This window comes from Elaeis guineensis, chromosome 7 (assembly GCF_000442705.2).
Source record: "Elaeis guineensis isolate ETL-2024a chromosome 7, EG11, whole genome shotgun sequence".
NCBI lineage: Eukaryota > Viridiplantae > Streptophyta > Magnoliopsida > Arecales > Arecaceae > Elaeis > Elaeis guineensis.
This window is the reverse complement of record NC_025999.2, coordinates 72341900-72367689: the sequence shown is the minus strand read 5'-3', so window position 1 is coordinate 72367689 and position 25790 is coordinate 72341900. Positions and strand designations below refer to the sequence as shown.

Sequence of the window (25790 nt, the reverse complement as noted above, 5' to 3'; positions counted from 1 at the left end):
AAAATAAAAAAATGAAAGCAATGCCAAATAAACCCTAAATTCTAGAACAAAGATCAAGAATTAATAGTCAGCAGAAACGAAGCAAATGACAATTCAGCACCTTCTTTCAATCAAGAATGTAAACATCTAATTCCAATCTAGTGCAATATTGTGCAGGACCTGAAACAAATAACAGTGATGATCAACATCACCAGATACATTTATAGGTTTCAACTTGAGGAGAAGTTATCTATGGATGCAGATAATTTACAAAAACCTTTGCTGACATCAACAATTTACATTTGCAATGTGAACAGAATGTAATACATTGTGAGCAGCAAGACCGAAATTACAGTTCAGATAGCCAAAAAAAATTGTGCTAGAATGAAGCATATCATGATTTTGATTCTTCATGCATAAAAAAGCCGAGTCTAGTTGCAACCAAGTGGCAAGCAACAGCATGCGGCTCCTTCAATTAAGTTAAAAAATTAAAACAACATATATATATATATATATATATATATATATATAATATATATATATATATATATATATATATATATATAAGAAGAAATATTAATCTCAATCTGACAAAAGCAACAGCTCGCAACTCAACATAAAAATTAAAACGAACAATACATGATAAAAAAAATGATCAGTCCAAATCCAGTAAATCTTGAAATTGGTTCAACATGCTTCCTTGCCAAGCCATTCAAATAAAGGAAAGCAATCTATCAAACAAAAGAACAATCTTCTTTTGACAGGAAACTCACAACCCAGAATAATGTCATAGTGTTTCTGGTATTCCAACCACAACCACCTTCCCAGATTTTTGGAAGAATACTCAGGCATAGTTCAACCGGAAGATGTCATTCAACACATAGAAGCTTCCTTGTGGTGTTGGCATCAAATGGAACATCTAACAGACATACAGCCAGCAGTCAAATGGTATAGAGCCATTTCTTAAGAAGCAACCAAGAACACAAGAAACCAAAAAGTCATTAGCAATCAACAAAAAAAAAAAACATAAACATCTGACCTGCCAAAATCACGACGTACAATTGGTAATGGCCCAACATTTGGCAACCCAAAAATTTCGTAAACACATACAACTACAAAATCAGTGTGATTCATTTAAAGGTATCAAGAACAAGCACCTCTTTTCAAGCCCAGGTCACCAAATTCAATGATTTCCAAAGAGACTGAAGAATGTTGCAGCAACCACTTATCTTCATTAGCATCACTTTTCTAGAACTCTAGGGTCGGGTCCCCTTGGTTGCAAGGGAAACTGCAAGGAAAAACTTACTTTCCTTGGAGAAATCTACTATTCCATGCGTTTGTTTCAACAAAAAATTGAAAAAGTGAAATGCTTGTTGCCAAGTTTCTCAAATAACTTTTGTGGAGAAGTCTTATTTTTCCGTTCATTCTCCATAGATTTGCTTGCAACCAAACAGATCATAAATGGTTCAATATGGGTTATAAGCAGAAAAACATAAAAAAAAGTAAAGGAAAACAAAGGAAAAGGTGGTCAAATTTGAGCTTGACAAAACTATTTGCCATCATAGGGTCAAATTTGTGCTTGCCGCAAATCAAAACAGAGTCGAGAAGGATAATTGATGGAGACTTTCTATGGATGTTACTGATGGATGGTGCAGGTAATTGCTGAAGCATATGATCTCTCTAGACAATAATGTGAATTATTCTACACTTTTGTTGAAGGTACTCCAGTGCTCTCCTAGGCCTTTGTGAGGTGAGGCAACCCTAGAGTGCCTCCCCAGGAAAGATGGGTTTTGTGAGACAATGACTAGGCAAGCACCAGGACCAAACTGCCAAAGCACGAGGCATTCAGGTGAAGCCTCTCTAATTCCAGGACTATCCTTAATTCCCTTGTATGTCCCTTAACAGTCTTAAGGCTGTGTTTACTTTGAGGGCCATTTTGGTCCAACGATACAAATATAGACAAGGAAGGCTGACTTGAAGAAGATAGCCAAGGACAATGATGCTTAAAAATTTAGCGGAGATGGAAGTGATAAGAGTTTAAGTGACGATTATGATGATAATGCTTAAAAGGCTTGAAGCTACCCTACAATGTCTAGTAATTTATTTTTTTTAACGTTTTGTTTAGAAAGAAATTTTGGAAAATGGTAATTTGGTCATATTTTTGAACTTTGAAGCTAGTTTAGGATGTCCAGTAGTTAATATGTGCTACCTTTTATTTATAACATGTTACAGAAGGTGGTGTTTTAATGTAATATTTGAAATGTGCAGTACATGGTATTTAATATTTTAGACAACTATGATTTAGGAAATCGAAACTTGAACAGTCAATTAAATAAAATTTGTGTTGTTCAAATGTATTTACTTCTAATAAATCAGCCTGCGGCTTTCTTCACCTAGTGCCTTTTTGGCACCTAGCACCTCGACGACATGGGAGTCTTAGTGCCTTAATCATGCCCTTGGCTTCTGACTACTTTGTTAATACCATTATGCAATTATCGAAAGTTAAAGATGAAACTCAAATTAATTTTGTGAAAAGAGGACAAAATTTGAAAGACCTTTTCTTTGATTACCTATATTTGTAGGTCTTTTCGTGCTTCCACAAAATTAGTACACTCATATCTGACAAAAACTTATGCAGACTTCAGGCGGCAGGGAAGATCCTTGAACCTTACAAACATGAGCTCGAATCATGTTTTGCCCCACCAGCACAATATGGAACAAGAAACAGTTGACATTGGTAGTATAGACATTTGACAACACTAGTGGATATCTGCGAAACTGATTGATTGTCCCCAAATGCTTTCTAATCATAATTTACCACCAACTAGTAGATGATAAGGATTAAATAAGGCCAGAAATAAAGTTTCAAAATACACCAACTTGTGAAACATGTTTAGTCAACCAAACATGAGGTGGTTCTGGGAGGAGCATGTATGCACCATCCAGTATAGGAATATCCTGCACAAGATTACAGCAGCCACCTCCTTCAGTCATTGTAAGAGATTTTGACACTGCATAACATAGCATTCTCAACTTTGGATTGTTAGATATCACTAATAACTAAATGAATGATCTCAGACATAAAAGTCCTTTTTAAGAACAAACTGAGAATGCCCATAAAATATACCAAAAAATTATCCCCGTATTGTCAGAAAAATAGTTGTGTATGAATACAGACAAATAAAAAATGAAAGTTCAGCATTACAAGGATAACGAAGGACACTATAACAAGGCAATGTATTTTCTTCCTGAATTTCTTAAGATATGGGATACACGTACAAGTTCACAAGCTAGGAAGTGGGTAATCAATTCTGTAGTTCTAGTAAGGCATTTAGGTGGTTAAAATCTCATTATAGGAGTAGAAAATATCTATCTCAAAAACATATGCATAACCACACTTTTACAAATTGGTCTTATTTCATCTATTTGGTTCTAGAATGATGACTTCTCTTTCAACAGCCCTCGCAAGCCATAAATCAAATTAACTCGACTTACTAAAAAAAGGGCATCCTGGTGCACAAGGCTCTTGCCATTGCAGGGTCTGAAGAGGATCAGATGTATGCAACACCCATGTCACAATGGAGCAACTTTACTATTGCACACACCCCCCCCACACACACACAAAACTCAAGTCAACTAATCCTTGATCCCAAACATCCTGAGATCAGCTACAAGAGTTTTTTTCTTCCATTCCGCTTGGGTTAGGGCCAAACATTCTAACAAATGTTGAGATATTAAGTCCTTCCTTTTCTATCCCATGTGATTTTTTGTCAATTTCTATCCTCTTCATTCCTCTACATTATATCAAATCACTTCATATCACTACATCCTTCAACCTATGCTGTACGTGTCCAAACCATCTAAGTTGTCCATTTCTAACTGCCCGACATTCTATACCATAAAATATGGCTGGTTGTATGACCATCTTATAAAATTTTCTCTTCAATTTAACAAGTATCCCATAATCATATAATATTCCAGCTGCACTTCCCCATATTATGGTTAACATTCTCTTCAATCTCCCCTTTCTTAGATAATCAATCCTAAATACCAAAAATGATCGCTTTTAGAAACTTCATGATCCTCTATTTTCACTCTACCTTTATCTCTATTTTAATTTTACTAAAACTATATTCTAAGTATTCTATCTTGGTCCATAATGTGCCTAGAACAATGTGTTAAAGGACAAACTTAGCTGCTCATTGATGGTTCTAAGCACAAAGACAAGTTCATCAAGCATAGTTTGTGCAGCCTATTGCCGAGCACCCCATTGTAGTTGTTATTTGGCTTGTTTCTGAATTCCACCTCTTTCAGCCATAATGGATGCCCTCTAATCTAAGATGCAGAATCATAAGGCAGATATTTCACACCTAAATTGGCAATAAAAGGATGTCAAAATCAGCCTAAGATTAGAATTCACAACAAGATCAAGGGTTAAATCAACAACAATATCAAAGATATCTAATATGACCTAGATTACATGGGGCCAAGATCTACCAGTCCATGAAAATATTTGAATCTGATGCCCAATTAGAAGAAAGGTATCCTATGGTGGAACATCAATGTAGAGGTTCATCATGATGATTTCAAGATGAGATCCGCAGCAAAAGCAACTGATGCAAATCATCCAGTTGTACTCAACTTAATATTTTTTTGGTTTTAATTAAAGGCTCACAATTACATTCAGAGAATCTTAGTTAGGAATCATCTGGGAAAATATTAAAAGAGTACTATTGTTAGTAGATTTTTTTATTAAAAGAGCCCATGATTGATAATAGGCCATTCTAGATTCAGAATTATTACGATTCACTTTGATGTCACTTAATTTGTCTATTCTACAGACTACAAGAACTGAAAATTGTAATGACTTAATTTATTTTTTGAATGAAGAAAGAATTTCATAAAATTCTTTTAACTTCGTATCCTTCTTCTTAATTCTTCTCCTAATTCTCTCTTATCTTTCTTTTTTCTATAACAGAAATCTTGTAACAGGAATTTTAAATTATTATGATTCAAGATTTCAAAATATGGGGATACTAAAAATCCTGTTTGTACCCAAAAAAAAAAAATCCTGATGCAAAACATATAATGAATACACCAATTGCAAGAACAATTATCTTAGTGAGATAAACAAAGTTCTCTCAAGCGATGAGTATATCTATAAAACATGGGGTAAACATAAGATCTCAAAGTGGCTTAGTCCTTGGAGTAAACGATATGTAGATAATATCTGCAACAAGAAGGTATTACTGACTTGATTCCCATTTCCTTATTTTTCAGTAGTGGTACCAGGACACGACCAATCAAATCATTCATATTTGGCATGAAATAAAGCACCGAACTCATAAAATGTAATATATCCAGATAAATAGGCTCACCATATTTTATACATTTTGTAAGTTTCTCCTCTTCTATTTTTGCATTTTCATCAATTATCATTTGGCATGTGCATGCACATGCAAATATGGTACAAGGCAGAAATAGGGCAGCATAAATACATGCATAATCATTTGTAGCAATTTGTCGAAATCATTTGTAGTGATTTGTCGAAATCATTTGTAGTGCTCCTTAGCCTATCATGATCAACTCACATGACTAGTTTAACTGAATATACTAAAGTGTATGGACAATTGTGGATGCAACATGAGATGTATTAACATAAAATTATATGAAATTCTACATTGTAAACATCCATGAATATGAGATATCAATGCAGTGCAACTTAAAGACATATTGATTTACCTTTATATTGAGGCAAGACTTAGATAAAATTGCTCCCAGCATACTTTTTTTTTTTGGATCCAAAAAAGAAAATTAGCATGTAGAAGATCCCTTCCGTCACTAGAGAGATCAAAGAAGATTATCATGTAAAAGATGATTGATAAGGACATGGTAAGTTTGTCTTGACAATGTTTATGAAGATCAATGGGTGGAACAAGAGCACAATGTGACAATCAATTGCTATTTGCCTTTTAAATCTACCCATCGCTGTCATAGAATCATGACATGGACCCAAGAAAAAAGAGACTTTTAGCACAATTCCCCAACTACTTGAGTACCTACACAAAATTCTGGCACTTAATCAACCAAACAATATTACAATTGATGGACAGCAGATTCTGTTTGATTAATAAATAGTGTTTTGATGGACTTATTGAATAATCTAACAATGAAATGCCCATTTCAGTTTTGAAAGTGGCATCCAGACAAAGAACGCCATGTATTGGAAGCTATTTATGGAGAAAACCACAATGAAAAATTGGATATAGGGGAATGACCAAATGATCATGCAGGAAGCCACCACTAAGAGTAGTTACCGACAGAAATTAAAAAATAATATGTGCGCATGTGTGTGTGTGTGTGTGTGTGCAGAGGTTGTTATTGCTGGAAGAAACTACCAGGGAGTTTCTCTATAAATAGTTGTGGAGGCTACCAGATGGAGATATTACCAAAATTCTCAACATAAGATATGGCTTCAGATTTCTGCATCAATAGGGACTTCTAAGACTCTATTGCTTTGTCCTTGTATGTACTTTTAACTTGTAGGTTAATGTGCAATCTGTTAATATTCTAAGAGAACATTGTAGACCCTTTACATTTGGCAATCTTTCAATCATCATATGTATTATGTTGGTTATACTCTTTTGGAATATATGGCTGTAATATTTCAATCTTTCAATGATGAATGCAAGGTAGTCAAAGGCGAAAGACGCCTTTAAGGTGCTTGGGGGGTTTAGCGCCTTAAGACGAGAGGTGTTAGAAAAGCGTTCGTCCGAGTAAAATAAGGCACTAAAATTGAAAAAAAAAATAAAAAATAAAATATATAAATAAATAACAATTAGAGATAACTATTATAACATGAATTACTATATAATTAATAATTTAAGCATAAAACATATATAAAATAGTAAAATGCTCAACTAGTTGCAAATAAATTATATGATAACAAGTCATAGACAGCTCTAAATTCATGAATGAAACAGAAAACATAACAAGTCCTAAAGTTCATTAACGAAGTCTCATAAATAAAATAGAAAACATAAATAGCCTTAAAGTGGAATCATATAAATGAAACAAAAAAGACAAATAGCCCTAAAGCCTAAAATTCATCAATGAAATCATCAGATTCAGTTCTACTTCCATAGTTGTCATCACTTTCATATTCTCCTCCTCTATTGGATTTATATCCTTCAACATCTTCTTCTATCTCATCTGAATCAGCCTCTATCTCTTCAAAACTAACTTTTTCATACTAATTGACCACTTTATCCCCTTTTAGTAATAGAGCTAAGAAGTTAAATGGATGGTCTTTTAGGTTTTTTATAATTTTCAGTCTTAAAAAAAATAATCGTAGAGTTCACTGAGGTGCCAAAGGCAAGCACCTCGCCTCACTAAGAAAGATCCTAAGAGGCACCAAAGGCATGCGCCTAAGTGAAGGGGCGTCGCCTGAAGCATCAAGGGGCGATGACCCCTTCTGGCGCCTGGCCTAAGTGCCTAAGGTGCGCCTTCTAGCGCCTTTGACATCACTGGATGAATGATGGAGAGCTCTCACGAACTGGTCAACTCTCGAGTAAGTCCCATTTTTCGATCAATAGTTGCTCTCAGTCTATAGCTCAAAATTAACAATCCTTAATGATCATGTGGCAAATGTTAAGTCCTCTTTGTTGAGGCATCGAAAAGGGACCGCACAAGTACCATTCACTTCGTCATCTTGAAAACATGGCACAGATGATAGCTCTCCAAATTTTTTTCATGTGGAAGCATTAATGATGATTGAGGAATAAAAAATCAAGATGGCAAAAAATAATTTGACCATATAATACTAAAAACATCAAGTATCTTATCATTGCAAGCAGAAGAGATGCAACGTTGGTCCAAGATGGTCAGGAAGAATGGAAATGACCAAAAATGATGCTGATAAAAGAGATAGTTGGATCTTGTAGAGATATGAAAGCTCATGTTGTCCAATCAAAAGCACATAGATCATGTAATAGCACAAGTAAACCATGTAACTAAATCCAATACCACAATGTTGCAAACAGATAATCATGCTATATGTTCAAGCTAAAGAACACCCATGGGCTATAGAACAAATTTGCAAAAAAATTGAATATTGCGTATCACATTGAAGACACCAAAGATTCAAGTCCCAGCGGGACGTCCCGCTAAGATAACGGAACATCCCACCGAAACACTAGAACAAAATACCATCCCATGTATCAGGATAAGACCATCCCACTAGCGTCCCAACATCCCAATCGAGACATCTTGGGACATCTCCTATCTCAAGTGTTGAGATGGGCCGAGACGGCAGCGCATCCCGTTCCATGAAAAAATAGGGACAGCCTCATCCCACGGAATTTAAAATCTTAAAAGATACACTTATCATTAAATGGATAACTAGTAGATATATCTCTTGATAACCAACTGACCTTTACAACAATTATCTAAGTTATAAAATATGTTCAACCAAGCAGCTAAACACATCAACAGCCTCATCAAGATATCCCGATCCAAAACATTGCTATCTTAATAGTCACCTCAGTGATAAGCACATAATGTCTGCACAATTCTTCTTCCCCAAGATGCTCTGATGTTCTTGTCATGGTTGTAAGATATATCAATTAATCATGGCATGCATGTATCTACCAATTAACAAAACCCACATTACAAAAATATTGCATGCCATAGGTATATAGTTAATTACACAAGTGACATAGGTATATAGCTAATTATACAGAACTTCTGCATCATGAAATCGCTGCATCTTGCACGTATTATTTGGTACATTCTGTCAACCACGAACGTTCACACTGATAGGAAGAACTTTATGAGCCCTTCTTATCATTTACTACCATTGCTTAACAACATCCAAGTAATGAAAGTACATCTCTACAAACACATAATCTTGGCATCAGACCATCAGTACCCGTACTGATCAACATAGCCGTCTTTTAGGCATTTTAGATAGACCTTAACATGCCCCAGTTTTCCATTTAACCAGAACCCATGATAAGTTGTTATTATTTGTTTACGGAAGGAAAAGAAAACATGAAAACCGCATATTAGACGATCAAAGGAAATGGCATTTATAGAACAATAAATCACCCAAACAAAGAAACCGCGTATCACAAAGTTAACAACCACTCTGCCACTCCGATTGACAGTCAAGCTCATTAAATGTCACAAAATCCAAACTTTAACATAGCAAAACCCTAGATCAGATCGGAGGAGGTAATCACTATAGACAGATAAACAAATCGCAATCAAAAAAACAGAACAGAAATCAAAGAAATTTAAGATCTATTAGCAGGAGAAAATCAGCTACTACGAATCAACAAAAACAAAATCCCAAACCCACAAATCAAGAAAGGTTGGCCGAAGTGAAAAGGGAAGGCAACGGGAAAAAGATCGAGACCTGGCTGAACTTGAGGGGGTGCTGCTCGCCGGCGAGCTGGAGGGAGCCGCTTACGAAGACGACCATGCCGCCTGCGGGACCGGAGGGCTGGCAGTCGACGGTGGAGATGTTGTGCATGCACTGCTGGAAGGGGAGGGAGGCGAGCTTGGCGGCGATGGCCTGGGCTCCCTGGGTCTTGGCCCCCTCGAAGGTCAGCATCGACCCGTCTTGGTAAAGGTTCGCCAGACCCGCCCTGTTCGAGTCGAACGTCCGGTAGTAGTGCTCCACGAACGCCTTCGCCACCGCGTCCGGATCCATCTCCGCTACCTGCCTGCCGCCGCCGACCAAGATCAGAAACCCTTATTCTACTCCGCCGCCGCAAGGCCCTCTCGATCACCTGCTTTGTCTTTTCTGCTGTTGCCTTCTACGGAAGGATTATCCCTTTTCTATTCTAAGAAATGTGACGTAAATACTGTAACAATTTAAGTTGGTGTTTTTATATCATAATTATGCAATTAAAAATTTTAAATTTATATATTTTATCATTAAAGTTAAAATATAAAAAATAATTTACAAAATTAACAATACTTTGTATTACAACATAATAAAATACAATAATATTATTATTTTATATCATATTTATTAAGTTATATTATATTATGATAATATTATATTACTCTCATTATTATTCTATGATTGTATCATATTATAATTTATTATATTATAATAAATTTTAGTTACCACAATAGTGTATTATATTATAATTATTATATTGTAACAGAAATTTATAAATATCAAAATAAATACCTCATAAACTAAAAATATTTTACAATAGCATCTTCTAATGGTATGGGCAGTTAGATAATTGAAAGTACTCCACGGTATCTTTTATTATTTTTACCTTAAATTAAATATATTTTACCAATTTAATTATTTTTATAATATTTTAATAATATAATTATCAAATAATAAATGATTTGCTATTAAAAGCTCAACCAACAATAGCTTTTTCTCTTGAAAATAACCTTCATTTCTACAATACATAATTAAACAGATTGGACTATTTTCAAAAATAAAATAATCAAAATCCTAGAAAGCAAAAATTAGATACTAATTATTCTTCTTAAGGAGATAATACAAGAAAAATATGAGAAAATCTAATTAGTCTATTCATAATTCATATTATACTACACATAAAATAATAATTTTTAATTTAAGTAATACTGCATTCTGATTTCTTCATTTTTCTTTCAAAGATATCATTCCATCTCTCTTTCAATACACAGCTAAGCCTTATCTAAATAAATTTGGTTGATGCTTTAGCTTAGTTATCCCAACATATTGGGTTTCTTGTTATAGCAGATACTACCGGTACTCAATTTATTAGATGATAGTTGTATTTTTTCCATCTTTCACGGGGTCTGTGACTTCCAATTGTACAAAAAAAAAAAAGAAATTTGGTTGTTCTGAGAAAAAAAAATGGACCCGACCTTTGACCATCGAGAGAGAGGATGAAAAATGAGGAGGCACAACAAAGTGGTGGAGTGGTATAGAAGGAGGGGGAGGAGCTTTTGGTGGAGGCAGTAGAAGAGGATTGCAAGCCTGTGATGAAGGTTTGGGAAGAAAGTGAGGAGGGGGGGGAGAGAGGAGGGTACGGAGAGAGTCGTCGATTGGCCCCAAGGTGCGTTAGCAAGAAGGGTGGTGGCGATTAAACCTATTCACATGTTAGATTAAGCTGGATTTAAATGGGACTCGATCCAAAATATAACTAAATTTAGGATGCGTTTGGTTAGCCATTAATTTTTTTTTTAATTTTTAAAAAATAAAAATTAAAAAATAATATTTGATAACACTATAAAAAATAAAAATCAAAAATTAAAAATTAAAAAAAATCAAAATAATTACTATATATGCAAAGCAAAAATTTCTTACTTTCAAAAACTTGCTTTTCTATTTTTTTTTTTTTTTTGCTTCCGTATATTTAAAACATCAAACCAAAAAATAAAAAGTCCAAATCTTTCTCTCTCGTCGAGCTCTTCATCTCTCCATCTTCTTCTTCCTCTCTTCTCGAATCCTTCTCTCTCGTCGAACTCTTCATCTGCCGTCCCTAAACGTTGCTTTTCGCTTTATAGCAACGTAATTACCAAACATATTTTTTACTTTTTTATTTTTACTCAATAGTAAAAATAAAAAATATATATATATTTTTTAAAAATCAAAAAGTATAACCAAACACATCCTTAGTCAACCCCATCTTGACATGGTTACTTCTTAGACTCAAGCCCTGTATTTAGTTGAGCTTCGAGTTTCAAGCTTGGCCTTGGGGTTTCAGGTTTCAAGCAATGCTTTGGACTTTCTTTTTTTTTTCAATTTAAAAATAAAAAAATATGAAAATACAAAAAAAATGTTGCACATGAGATAAATCCATAAAAATCTTGCTTGAGATCCATGATACGAAGAGATCAAGAAAGGAAAAGAAGATACCTTGCTTGAGATCCAAGTGCAATGAGTGGGTCAATGGGTAGTACAAGGATCAGCCATGTTCATGTGTTTTGAAAGCACGGGGTGCTTTGATAAGGAGCAAGTTGTGCTCTTTTCCTGTGGATCAATAGTGTCCGCTAACCCTATGCCCTCCATAATCGCCATCATTTGCACCTCCCAAAAAATGATCATTTTGCCTTTTGCCAAAAAGCCATCATTCCGTCTCTCTTGATGTCATGCTTTCGATCTGAGATCACGAGTCAGAAATCATGGCAACTGATGTATATCTATGGAGAACTCTTTCCACAAGCATACAAGACATCTCATTACGATATCATAAAGCAACAGCCTAACAAGATTTAAATAATTAATGTTTAACTTTATTTCAAATAATTAATTTAAATATCTTACAAAATAAAATTTTATTATCTTACATCAAATTTTAATAAATCCTAATCTAAAATAAAATATCAATATTTGCCTCTAGTTCGCTCTTCCATATCGAATCTCCGAGTCAAGCGAGATCTTTCAATTTGTAAAAACAGTAAAATATAGAGTAATAAGTGAGATAGTCGAGTAAGTAATGATTATCTTGACTAGATAATTTATGTGATAATATAAATTATAATTATCAAAATATAATTTATCATTAATCAGTGTATAAACATAATCAAACTCATTTTCAACACATGAATTTAATAATATAAATATCTCTCAAATATTCACATACATAATCATATATCTGATTTTGAAATTAATCGTATTCAAAATATGATCAAAATAAATGCCACTTAACTCATTAGTCTTTCTCTATGACCATACTTATATCCTATAATTAGACTAAAATACCACACTTATACCCAGCAGCTAAGTCAGAGTAGTACATTTATATCGTATAGTATGGTCAGAATATCACACTTATATCCTATGGCAGGATCAAAATACCACACTTATCACTATGATCGGATCAGAAATAGAATCATGAGCTCAAAGTGTCAATGCATAACTCCCAATTGACAAGGTTCAGAACATAGCTAAGCTGAAAATCCAAATTCGATTCATATCAAAAAAATTTTCTCAAAATAATATATATGTCATAATCAAATCAAAATAATAAATATATAATTTTAGATCAGTAAATAGTATAAAAAATAATACTTCTAAATTTGATATCAATTTTCATTCAAAACACATTCTTTATACGGTTCATAAACACATATACATCTATTAATAATATATTTAATATTTAAAATAATATTATATAAATAAAAAATTTAGAGAAGATAAATCATTACTTACCTCACATATGTTCCAACAAAGCCATATAACTTCAGAATTTTTTTTTTCAAAACCTAATATCCAAAATCATAATTTTATAAAATTTTAATCATAATTATTTTTAAAATAAAAAATCTTAAATCTCCACAGGACTGGCTAGCTGTGCGGTAGCACCCGACATCTAGTCGATCTAATCTAAGGTATCAAATCAATCCACTACAAATCAAAAATTAAGGTAGGATGCTAAGATGCAATCGATAGTAAAATCTAATGATACTCAACCCAATCAAGGTGGAAACTGGCAAACTGTCTGATAATCAATGATCAAGATCCGTTCATCAGAATCTATGAAGACTATTAGAGGATCTTATTAAGATCCAAAAAATCTTAGAAGAGAGGCATCTTTAGAGGGAGAAACTTTTAAAGAGAAAGTGAAATTTTCTTAGAGATAGAAAGTAGAGAAAAAATAATGAAAGCACATGAAGAGAGAGAAAGAAAAGAGGGACAGTGAGAAACTCTTTCTCTCTTCTTTTCTATTTTTTCTTCTTTTCTTTCTTTTCTTGTTTTTCTTTCTTTTACTTTTTTTCTTTTTCCTTTTTTTCTTTTTCTTCTTTTTTTTTCTTTTTTTCTTTCTTTCTCTTTCTTCTCGTGGTTTCTTTGATAAAAATAGAGGATCATGATCCTTTCTTGTTCCTTGGATCGGAGGTCACGATCGACGCGACTATAGTCAGTAGCAATTGGGGATGCAATAATGCAACCCAGAGATCCAAATTGATGGTCGGCAATTGGCGGTGACTGTCGATGTCGAGAAAAACAAAAAAAATGGGGCTGAAAACTAAAGAAAAATAGGGGTGGGTTTCCAAACCAATTTTTCGATGGTTCTCAATGGAATCTGATTGATGGTGGCTCACTAAAGATGGGGGAAGACCTAAGGAAGAGCAATAAATAAGAGATAAGAGTTCTAACCTTATCTCCGATGAGGATTTAAGGCCGACACAAAGAGGGTGTTTGGATGAAGTTGGAGACTTTTTCGATGAGGTTCGGTGGTTGATGCTGGGGGGTTTCACAAGAAACTCCGCCTCTTTAAATAGATGTGGAGGGAGGAGGAGTTGGACTCTTTTTCGACTTCCTATTCCGACTCTGATCAGAAGTCTACTAAAGAGAAGAACTCTCAAAGGGATTTCTCTATTTTTCTTTCTTTTTTTTTGTTGAGATTGCTTTAATATTCGTATAGTTGGATCTTTGATTAATTGGGGTATTACACTTAGCTTCAAGAGATTGTGGTTTTGAGCACGATGTTATTCGGTGTCGTCAATGAATGATGATCTTGTCCTCGTCCTTGACCTCACATGCCAAAATTATGCTCCTCACGATAGTAGTAACTACCATTATAATTAGAGGTGCAAATAGATGGAGTCAGATCAAGTCATAAATGATCTCGATCCGATCTAATTTTTTGATCGGATTCTAATATTGTAATTAGATCCAACCCAATAAAAGATCGGATTGGGTTCATGGATAAAAAATTTATCCTAATAGATCATTCAAGTCGAGTCATATCCATGTATAATTCAATCTCAATCTAAAAAAATTGGATCTAATTCGGATTCAGATCTATGATCTCAAAATATTATTATATCTATTTATTAACCATGTTAATGATCTATTATCCCATCTACTTCTTTCCACCGAAAATTATGATATTCTTTTGAACCGTGCACCAATACATATCCACCACCACCATATCCTCATCATTACAATATTTATTTTCAATCTAATTTCAATAACAATCCAAATGTAATAAATACTTTTAGGAGGGTATTGAATGTGCAATTGATGACTGAAGTTCCACTGGATCGGCTTCACATTTCAACAATTTAGAAAGAGATTGTGTCTGTTTCTTCATGGCTGTTACAAAGTATAATCTTTAAAAGTAATCCCATTATTTTTCTTTAAATTACCGTCAGCGAGTATTGCATAGTTGGTTATCTTCTAATTAAATACTATCACCTTCTTTGGATTGAAGCAATTCCAAATTGCTGCAGCAAAAGGAGCTACAAATCCACACTTTTGATAGATGAACTTGCAAAAATAAATGGACCAATTTAGGGCTGTAAATAGACCCAACCTGACCCATTTTCAAAAACCCATGGATCCGGATTGAGTTTGAAAATCGGATTTATTTTATTTTTTGAATCAAATCTAAATTTATTAATTTTAAATCTGATCGAATTCAATCCAATTTAATTTATAAAAAAATTTAAATTAATTTAAATTTAAAAATAAAAATTTCGATCCCATCCGACCTGATTCGATCCGTGTGGAATCTATCAGACAACTCTAGAGAATTTTAAGAGAACTACCACTACCACCCAACTGCTATACTCTTTCCCGTTGCTCAGTTCCGTCTCATCCGCTCCCGATTCCTCTCTTAGAACGACGTCAAGAGATTCTCCCCCCCTCCCTCTTCACCCAAAATCCTCTTGTTTCCTTCACAGCGAACCATCATGAGCACTCTCTGATGCCTTGAGGAAATGATCATCCAGCTTGTTCAAAATCTGTAGCAAATTTACAGGAGGAACGCTGAAGGCCACCATCTTGCCCTTCTTGGACTCCGATGTCCCAGCCGACCAAGCATCGTGGTGATGCGTCGAACTACCCTGCTTCGGCTTCTTCACGGCCTTCGGCGGCACAGGCTTGGCGACCACCTTCTCTGGCGCCACCGGGGGTTCCACACCACGGATGTCGTTGCTCACGGCCGGCGGCGGAGGGCGAGTAGCCGAGGTCTTGATCTTCTCCTCCTCAATTTTCCTTCTTTCTGCCGACGGCCAGGTATCCTCGGGCTGGCTGAGGGTGGGAGGGGGCATGTTCTCCTCACCACCGAAGAAGTAATCCTACGTCCCCAAGCCCTTGGATTCCAGCATCGGGGGCGGAGGCGTGGTGGTGCTGCACTGTGGCTGGGACGGCAGCGGAGGTGGCGGGGCAGGGGATGCGTCGCTGCCTGCAGGGGCCGTGGAGGGGAGATCATCGACGGCGGCGGCGGCGGCGTCTTCTTCGTCGTCCTCCTCCTCCTCGCGAATGGAAGCGTCGACAGTGGGCTTCTTGGGTACCCACCCCCCGGCCTTCTGGACCTGTGACCCGATTTTATGGATCGGGGTGGGTTACATGGAGATCCGATCCGTCCCAAAGATTCGATGGGCCAATAAATTTGGTCATCAATTCGATCCGATTTTTTATTAAACTAAATATAAATTTAATATTAAACTTCGATCAAAAAATTGAAGCGGGTCGAAATCAAACAGTACTCGAACCGATCAAATCCATTTACACCCCTAGGACCAAATAAGCACTAAAATTTCTCCATCTTTAATCATTCTGGCCCGTCCTCCGGTTGGTTCTTGCAAGCTCATTCGTGAAGTCTTTATGGAGATATTTTATGCAATTCCTAAATATTTCTGATTCACCTCTTGATTTTATGAGCTATGGATGGATTGGGTTTAAGTACTTGAAGAAATCTTATCATCTAGTTTAGATAACATTGATGGCAATTATTTGCTGGTAAGTATTGTTGGGGGAAGAAAAGCATTTTCTCTAATACTAAGAAAATATTTATTAAAATTTTAAATATTTTTCACACATTGGAGAACACTACCTCCATATGAGTATCATCTGCTTCCAGACTACAGTGAGCTTTGTTTTTCCTTTTCTTTGTATGGAATAAAACATTGTTATATAAATTAAGATGAGGAAGAACTAAGTTTGCACATCTACTTTCCACAACCAAATATTCATAAAATATGCAAATACGGAGTTTGGATCTAATGTTGAGTTTGGATCGCAGCAGATTGGATCGAATCATTAAGCATGAGATTCAAATCAATTTATAAATTTAAGTTGATCGGATTAGATTCAAATTCTGTAAACTCAGATCCAATCCAGATAATGAAATCAGTTCAATTTTAGAAACTAACCCAACCCCATAGATCCTTTAAAATGGATCTGAATGGATCTAAATAAATCAAATCGGATCAGATCATAAGTCAATCCGACCAATTTGCAGTCTTAGTTATAATAACCATGCTTTACAGCTTTAGCAATCATAACATCACCATAAGATCCATCAGTGGGCCCCTATGCATCTCTATCATGTTTCGTAGGGCTCATCTTTACATCCATTGCACCTCCTCTAACCCAACATATATGCTGCCATCAACCACTACTTCATCCTTTAACTGTTGACTTCCAATGACTACAACACAGCAGCCGCAGGCCTCCACGCCATCAACTCCCCTCATTCCAACATCAACGTGGAGGACGTGGAGAGGCGATTGAGGCGTTTGATAAAAGAACAAATGGAGGGGAAAAAGGTGAGGATGCGGGTGAGGGAGGTGAGAACTCCTGCTTACTTTCTGTATGATATAAAAAATGGATTGAAAGAAAGATGGATAAAAGAGAAAGAATGGAGGAGAAAAAGATGGATAGATGAATTAAAAATCCATCCTCTCACATGTTGCATGTTTGATGAAATATGGAAAGATAGATAGAAATAATTTTTTTCTCTATTTAATATAGAAGGAATGAGAGGAAAAATGGATGATATTTGCATAACATTTTTACTAAACTATCATTTGATAAAATTATTATGATTATTAATTTATAATACTTATTTATACAAAAAAAAATAAACAATATATAAATTTATAATCTTTATAATCTATAGTTATATAAAAAATTATATAAATAACTAATTAATTATAGTTTAATTTAAATAGTTAATTAATATTATACAAATAGTTCATTAAAAATAGTAAATATAAATAGAGAAATAAAAGATAATCTAATTATTTAATTATAATTATGAAAATTAAATACTAAAATTAAAATAATGACTAATAAAATTTAACCGAATATGATTAATAATGTATATAAAGATATGTATAAATAATATGAATAAAAAAAATGAAGAAGTATAATAGTTTTATCAAAAAAATAATAAGGGGTAATTTTATTAATGCAAAAGTCTATCCTTTAATGTTTCATCTATCTTTTCTTCATCCTCTCAATTTGGAAGAATGCAAATTGGTGGGCCAAGGTGGATGGATAATCTTTCTTTTTTCCTTCATTCTCTTTATAACTTTTTGAATCAAATGATGGAGGAAGGCCATCCATTCTTTCAATCTCATCCATTCACCCTCTCATAACCCCAACCAAATACAGGGTTAATGTGGCAATGCTACAATTGACAATGATGATGAATTTATTGATCTTTTCGAAAAGGAGGAGAGGAGAAGAGTAAACTTCTTCTTATTTGAGAATAAGAGATAGCAAACCAGCCTACTCAAATGAACCAACCTTAAAGTCCTGTTTGGCTATTTTTAGAGTGCCAGAAGGCACTTTTGGATGGTTCAGTAATATTTAGTAAAAAATCAAAAACATATTTTGACTTTGTCAAAAAGCTGAAAAGATTTACTTGGAAAAAGCTGTATTTTAAAGTTTTCCTTAAAAATATTTTCTGATTAATATCGGGAAGCATTTTGATTTAAATAAAATTTTTTAATGACCAAAATACTCACTAACAAATCTCATAATTATTTCTTATTATATCATATTATATTATTATACTATAAATATAATATAATAATAAATTAATATTATGATATATTATAAATATATAATATAATATAATTATTAAAATATAATTTGATATAACAATATTTATTAATATTATAATATTTTTACATTATAATAATATAATATAATCTATTATATTATAATTTATTATTAGATTAGATTAGGTTATAATTCATTATATTATATTACATTATATATTACACCATAATTATAATAATATTATATTACAATATATATTATATTATAGTATATTATTACATTATATGATAATAATATTAGATAATAAAATAATATTTTAAACTGTAATAATATTTATGTTATAGACATATAATATAATCTATTATAATATTATTATACTATAATAATAAAATATAACATAATAATATTTTAATAATAATATAATATAAATACATTATAATAATTTTTTATTACATTATATTATAACTAATATATCATATTACATTATAAACTATTTATAACTAGAATAATATTATTATATGATAATAATGTTATATTATATTATATATTTTAATATATAATATTATATTATATTATTCTTCACTATACAATATTATGCAATGTCTTTAATTGTCATTTTATCATATCCATTTTTTTTTTTATTTTGGTTATCAAACATATGTTAATGTTCCAAAGTATTTTATAAATGTAGTTATCTAAACAACAAATAGCTTTATATAAAAATTTTATTTTCAAAAGCTCTATTTTTTAAAAATTTTATTTTCAAAAGCTTCAAAAGCTCTATTACCGATAGCAATCTCAAACCGATTCTAGGATTTTTAACATATTATTTTACGGTTTAAGCCAGGTTGGGCTCTGTTGGGTATTGTTGGGTATAAAATACCCTCAGCCGAAGTTCTTAACAGGATTGACCCTCCCAAGACTCCTCCGACTTTCGACCACAGATGGTATCTCCCCGAACTTCTCCAACAGCCGGATTCCCACAGTGCTGACTGAATTCCCCCGACAGACGAACTCCCACTACACCACCCGAGCTCCTTCAACATGAGTTCCCCCAGTTATCTATTAAACCGCCCTAAGCGCTCACTAAGCTCCACCACCAGCCGACTTTCTACGACTATCAGCTGCTCCCCGAATCCCTTCCAGACTTCTTCCAGTTAGGTTCAACTCCAATCCGAACTACTCCGGACTCCGCCAACGGCTGAACTTCTCCAACAGTAGATTCCTACAACTACCATATTTCAGCCCGGACTCCTACGAGAGCCGGATCTCGTCCCCGACCTCGACTGCGGAAAGGCTTCGCCCGGACTCCTACGGGAACCGGGCTCCGTCCTCGACCCCGATTGCTGGTAAACTTCGTCCGGACTCCTACGGGAGCCGGACTTCGCCCCTGACTTTGATTGCGGGTAGACTTCGCCCGGGCTCCTACGGGAGCCAGATCTCGTCTCCAGCTCCAGCTACGGGAAGGCTCCGCCCGGACTCCTACGGGAGCCGGGCCTCGTTCCCAATTCCGGCAGCACAAGGACTTCGCCCAGACTCCTACGGGAGCCGGGCTCCACCCACGACTTCGCTTATAGGTAAACTTCGTCCGGACTCCTAAGGGAGCCGGACTTCATCCCTGACTTTGATTGTAGGTAGACTCAGCCCGGACTCCTACGGGAGCCGGGCCTCGTTCCCAATTCTGGCTGCACAAGGACTTCGCCCGGACTCCTATGGGAGCCGGGCTCCACCCACGACTTCGCTTACAGGTAAACTTCGTCCGGACTCCTAAGGGAGCCGGACTTCATCCCTGACTTTGATTGCAGGTAGACTCAGCCCGGACTCCTACGGGAGCTGAATCTCGTCCCCGACCTTGACTGCGGAAAGGCTTCGCCCGGACTCCTATGGGAACCGGGCTCCATCCTCGACCCCGATTGCTGGTAAACTTCGTCCGGACTCCTACGGGAGCCGGACTTCGCCCCTGACTTTGATTGCAGGTAGACTTCGCCCGGGCTCCTACGGGAGCCAGATCTCGTCTCCAGCTCCAGCTGCGGGAAGGCTCCACCCGGACTCCTACGGGAGCCGGGCCTCATTCCCAATTCCGGCTGCACAAGGACTTCGCCCGAACTCCTACGGGAGCCGGGCTCCACCCGCGACTTCGCTTACAGGTAAACTTCGTCCGGACTCCTAAGGGAGCCGGACTTCATCCCTGACTTTGATTGTAGGTAGACTCAGCCCGGACTCCTACGGGAGTCGGGCCTCGTTCTCAATTTCGGCTGCACAAGGACTTCGCCCGGACTCCTACGGGAGCCGGGCTCCACCCACGACTTCGCTTACAGGTAAACTTCGTCCGGACTCCTAAGAGAGCCGGACTTCATCCCTGACTTTGGTTGCAGGTAGATTCAGCCCGGACTCCTACGGGAGTCGGATCTCATCCCCGACCTCGACTGCGGAAAGGCTTCGCCTGGACTCCTACGGGAATCGGGCTCCGTCCTCGACCCCGATTGCTGGTAAACTTCGTCCGGACTCCTACGGGAGCCGGACTTCGCCCCTGACTTTGATTGTAGGTAGATTTCGCCCAGGCTCCTACAGGAGCCAGATCTCGTCTCCAGCTCCAACTGCGGGAAGGCTCCGCCCGGACTCCTACGGGAGCCGGGCCTCGTTCCCAATTCCGACTGCACAAAGACTTCGCCCGGACTCCTACGGGAGCCGGGCTCCACCCACGACTTTGCTTACAGGTAAACTTCGTCCGGACTCCTAAGGGAGTCGGACTTCATCCCTGACTTTGATTGCAGGTAGACTCAGCCCGGACTCCTACGGGAGTCGGATCTCATCTCCGACCTCGACTGCGGAAAGGCTTCGCCCGAATTCCTACGGGAGCCGGGCTCCATCCTCGACCCCGATTGCTGGAAAACTTCGTCCGGACTCCTAAGGGAGTCGGACTTCATCCCTGACTTTGATTGCAGGTAGACTCAGCCCGGACTCCTACGGGAGTCGGATCTCGTCCCCGACCTCGACTGCAGAAAGGCTTCGCCCGGACTCCTACGAGAGCCGGGCTCCATCCTCGACCCCGATCGCTGGTAAACTTCGTCCGGACTCCTAAGGGAGTCGAACTTCATCCCTGACTTTGATTGCAGGTAGACTTCGCCCGAGCTCCTACGGGAGCCAGACCTCGTCTCCAGCTCCAACTGCGGGAAGACTCCGTCCGGACTCCTGTGGGAGCCGGACCTCGTCTCCGACTTCAACTGAAGGAAGACTCCATCCGAACTCCTATGAGAGTCGGACTCCAAGCTCCTCTCAAATGGGTGGCTAGCCACCTCTCTCCGCCAGACACCCCAGCCGAACTCCGACCGATAGGCCTGGACCCCCTGGCAGGCCGCAGCAACAGCCACGACTCTGCTCCACCTCCTGCGATGAATTCCACGCGGCTCCATCACTCCCTGGCAGGCCATAATAATGGCCACGATCCTGCTCCACTTCCTGCGATGGATACCGCGCGATTCTTCCATTCTCTGGCAAGTCGCGACAATGGATGCCGCTCCGCTCCCCATGGCAGACTCCACGTGGCACGCCTCGGTGATAGCCACGGGTCCACTCCACTACTCTCCGCAACAAACTCCTCCTAACTCTGGGCGGGCCACTGCCAGACGGTTACAGACATCGCTATCAGTTTGTTGCCCCCTCCGCCTATAAAAGGGGGACCCCAGATACGTTATTCTCTAAGCTCTCATTTTTACCTAGAAATTCTGCTAAAATTTTCGTTCGAGCACTCCATTCTTGTTGAGGCAGAGAACTGACTTGAACGTTGGAGGGTCTTACCGGAGCAACCCCACCTCCGATTTAGACTTCTTTTGCAGGTCCCGGCGGTGACCGCGACTCCCACGACTCAAGCTTCTCCGGTGCAGGCAGATTTTTACACCAACAGGATTGGCGCTAGAGGAAGGGCTGTGTCTTCGCAGTACCCTTGTTCTTAAAGGAGCGCTCAACGGGACCACCTCTGGTCATCTTCTCTGACATCCACTTCTCCTTCCCCCACTTGGTCTTTGCCCGATGCCTCCCCGCAAGGCATCCACGTGACGATCCACGACCTCCGCGGCCAAATCTCAGGCTCCGGCCTCACCTCCAGTTTCCCAGCCTCCTCCTCCTCCTCTGGCAACGGCAGTCGGCGCGGAGCAATTTGATCTGCTGGCGCAGCAGGTCAGAGGCCTCACTGAAGCTTTGCAGGCCATGCAACAGCAGCAGCAGCCGCAGGCATCAGTGCGCCTAGAAAGAGTGTCACCGGAACATCAGAATCAGGCGATAGGGTGGGCCACTTAGGCCAGCCGCCCCATCTTTCCTGGGAAGACGAACCCGAGGGTGGAGAGTCCTCAGTCGGATCACGACTCCACCCCTAGAAGATCTCTACCCCCATTCTGTCAGAGGACCTCGAGACCCGAAGTCAAGAGGATTTCCTAGACCGGAGGCTCCAGGAGATGAACCGATGGATCGAAGAACTCCGCCACGCTCCCCCAGCTTATGGTGAGGATATTTGCACTGACCCTCCCTTTTCTCAAATGATCATGCAGGAACCGATCCCGCCAAACTTCAAACTCCCCCAGTTCGAAAGCTACGATGGGACTTCAGATCCGATTGATCATCTGGAGGCCTTTCGGATGATGATGCTGCTTCATGGCGCATCTGACGCCATTCTATGTCGAGCCTTCCCATCCACCTTGAAGGGAGCAGCGAGAAACTGGTACTCAGCGCTGAAGTCGGGTACCATCTTTTTCTTCGATCAGATGAGCCACCAATTTGTGGCCCATTTTGTCAGTAGCCGGCGCCCCCGGAAGGGTTCGGAGTCCCTCATTAATATCAAGCAGAGGGAGGGGGAGTCCATTTGGGTCTACATCAATCGTTTCAATGTCGCAGCACTGGAGGTCCGAAATTTAGACCAATCGGTAGCAATGGCCGCTCTGAAGGGCGGCCTTCAGAAGAATGACCTTTTGTTCACCCTGGAGAAGAAGTACCCCAGGAATTTTGCTGATCTGTTGGCTCGGGCTAAAGGGTACGCCCGAGCGGAAGAAGCCTTCAAAATGAAGGATGAGGAGACTACGAGAGAGTGGCAGGCGGGAGACTCGAGTAAGCTCGCAGTCGAAAAAGGACCGAGAGAAGCTCGGCCACGTTCTTGAACTCCTCCCAGGCACAAGCGTGTCCATACTCCTCCCCGGGTATGTAGGCAGAGAAGTCCGGACAGTGGAGTTCGGCGGGATTCTCCACCGGGAAGATCTGCAACTACGCCCCCCTCAATGCCTCGAAGACCCAGGTACTGATGGAGGTCAGAGAGCAGCTCCCTAGGCCAGAGAGGATGCGCACACACCCCGAGAACCGCAACCCCAACAAGTTCTCTCTACCATCGCGACCACGGCCACAACACAGAGGAATGCATCCAGCTCCGAGACGAGATCGAGGAGCTCATCCGATGAGGTCGACTCGATAGGTTCATTCGACGCCGGCCTGAGGGTAGAGAAGATCGGCCAAGGGCCCTGCCGCAACCTGAACCGCCAAGGAGGGAGGAGTAGCCCGGAGATCGGCCTCCAATCGGGACCATCGACTCCATCACCGGAGGGCCTCAAGGAGGAGCAGACCTTCCACGACCATGGAACTCGAGAAACCTATAAATGTACTACTCACAACTTTACTTTGAATCAAAATTCCTTTCGACTTTGCATGTCTTTCCCTTTTGGCATGGATTTGTTACGATTGGGGATAACCCCTTCAAACAATTAAAACAAGGTCATGTTAGGAACAGGAGGAGAACCTCGTCCTAACATGAGCAAAATGAAAGTCTGATTATTTTAAGATCGGATCGGGGGAGAGGCCCATATAACGGCCCTTGAGTGCGCCCATGGTCATGTTAGGAACAGGAGGAGAACCTCGTCCTAACATAAGCAAAATAAAAGTCTGATTATTTTAAGATCGGATCGGGGGAGAGGCCCATATAACGGCCCTTGAGTGCCCCCATGGTCATGTTAGGAACAGCAGGAGAACCTCGTCCTAACATGAGAAAAATGAAAGTCCGATTATTTTAAGATCGGATCGGGGAGAGGCCCATATAACGGCCCTTAAGTGCCCCCATGGTCATGTTAGGAACAGGAGGAGAACCTCATCCTAACATGAGCAAAATGAAAGTCCTATTCTTTTAAGATCGGATCAGAGGAGAGGCCCATATAACGGCCCTTGAGTGCCCCCATGGTCATGTTAGGAACAGGAGGAGAACCTCATCCTAACATGAGCAAAATGAAAGTCCGATTATTTTAAGATGGATCAGGGGAGAGGCCCATATAACGGCCCTTGAGTGCCTCCATGGTCATGTTAGGAATAGGAGGAGAACTCGTCCTAACATGAGCAAAATGAAAGTCCGATTATTTTAAGATCGGATCAGGGGAGAGGCCATATAACGGTCCTTGGATGCCCCCTGGGCCATGTTGGGGACGGGGGGAGAGGCCCTACAACGCCCTAATGCGCCCCCACAGCCTTGTTAGGGACAGGAGGAGGACCTCGCCCTAACATGAGCAAAGTCAAAGGCCCGGTTCTTTTAGACCGGATGGGGGGAGAGGCCCTACAACGTCCTAATGCACCCCCACAGCCTTGTTAAGGACAGGAGGAGGACCTCGCCCTAACATGAGCGAAGTCAAAGGCCCGATTCTTTTAGACCGGATGGGGGGAGAGCCCTACAACGCCCTAATGTGCCCCCACAGCCTTGTTAGGGACAGGAGGAGGATCTCGCCCTAACATGAGCAAAGTCAAAGGCCCGGTTCTTTTAGATCGGATGGGGGGAGAGGTCCTACAACGCCCTAATGTGCCCCCACAGCCTTGTTAGGGACAGCAGGAGGACCTCGCCCTAACATGAGCAAAGTCAAAGGTCCAGTTCTTTTAGACCGGATGGGGGGAGAGGCCCTACAACGTCCTAATGTGCCCCCACAGCCATGTTAGAAACAGGAAAAAATCTCATCCTGACATTAGCAAAGTCAAAGACCCGATTCTTCTAGACCGGATGGGGGGAGAGGCCCTTGCAACGACCTTTATG

General features: G+C 39.0%; 1 protein-coding gene across 2 annotated transcripts; it reads right to left on the bottom strand.

Annotated features, from left to right (window-relative positions):
- Positions 1 to 567: 567 nt before the first annotated feature.
- On the bottom strand, positions 568 to 9810 carry LOC105048995 (nuclear transport factor 2B). 2 transcript variants are annotated; one of them, XM_010928528.3, is made up of 2 exons: positions 9398 to 9802; positions 568 to 898 (listed from the first exon to the last, which is right to left on the bottom strand). In XM_010928528.3, the coding sequence occupies exons 1-2, from the start codon at positions 9692 to 9694 to the stop codon at positions 824 to 826; spliced, it is 372 nt and encodes a 123-aa protein (XP_010926830.1). In that variant the 5' UTR covers positions 9695 to 9802; the 3' UTR covers positions 568 to 823. The 2 variants fall into 2 exon arrangements, with proteins under 2 accessions (XP_010926830.1, XP_010926828.1); XM_010928526.3 differs by lacking the exon at positions 568 to 898 and adding an exon at positions 2747 to 2937 and having other exon boundaries at positions 9398 to 9810.
- Positions 9811 to 25790: the final 15980 nt, after the last annotated feature.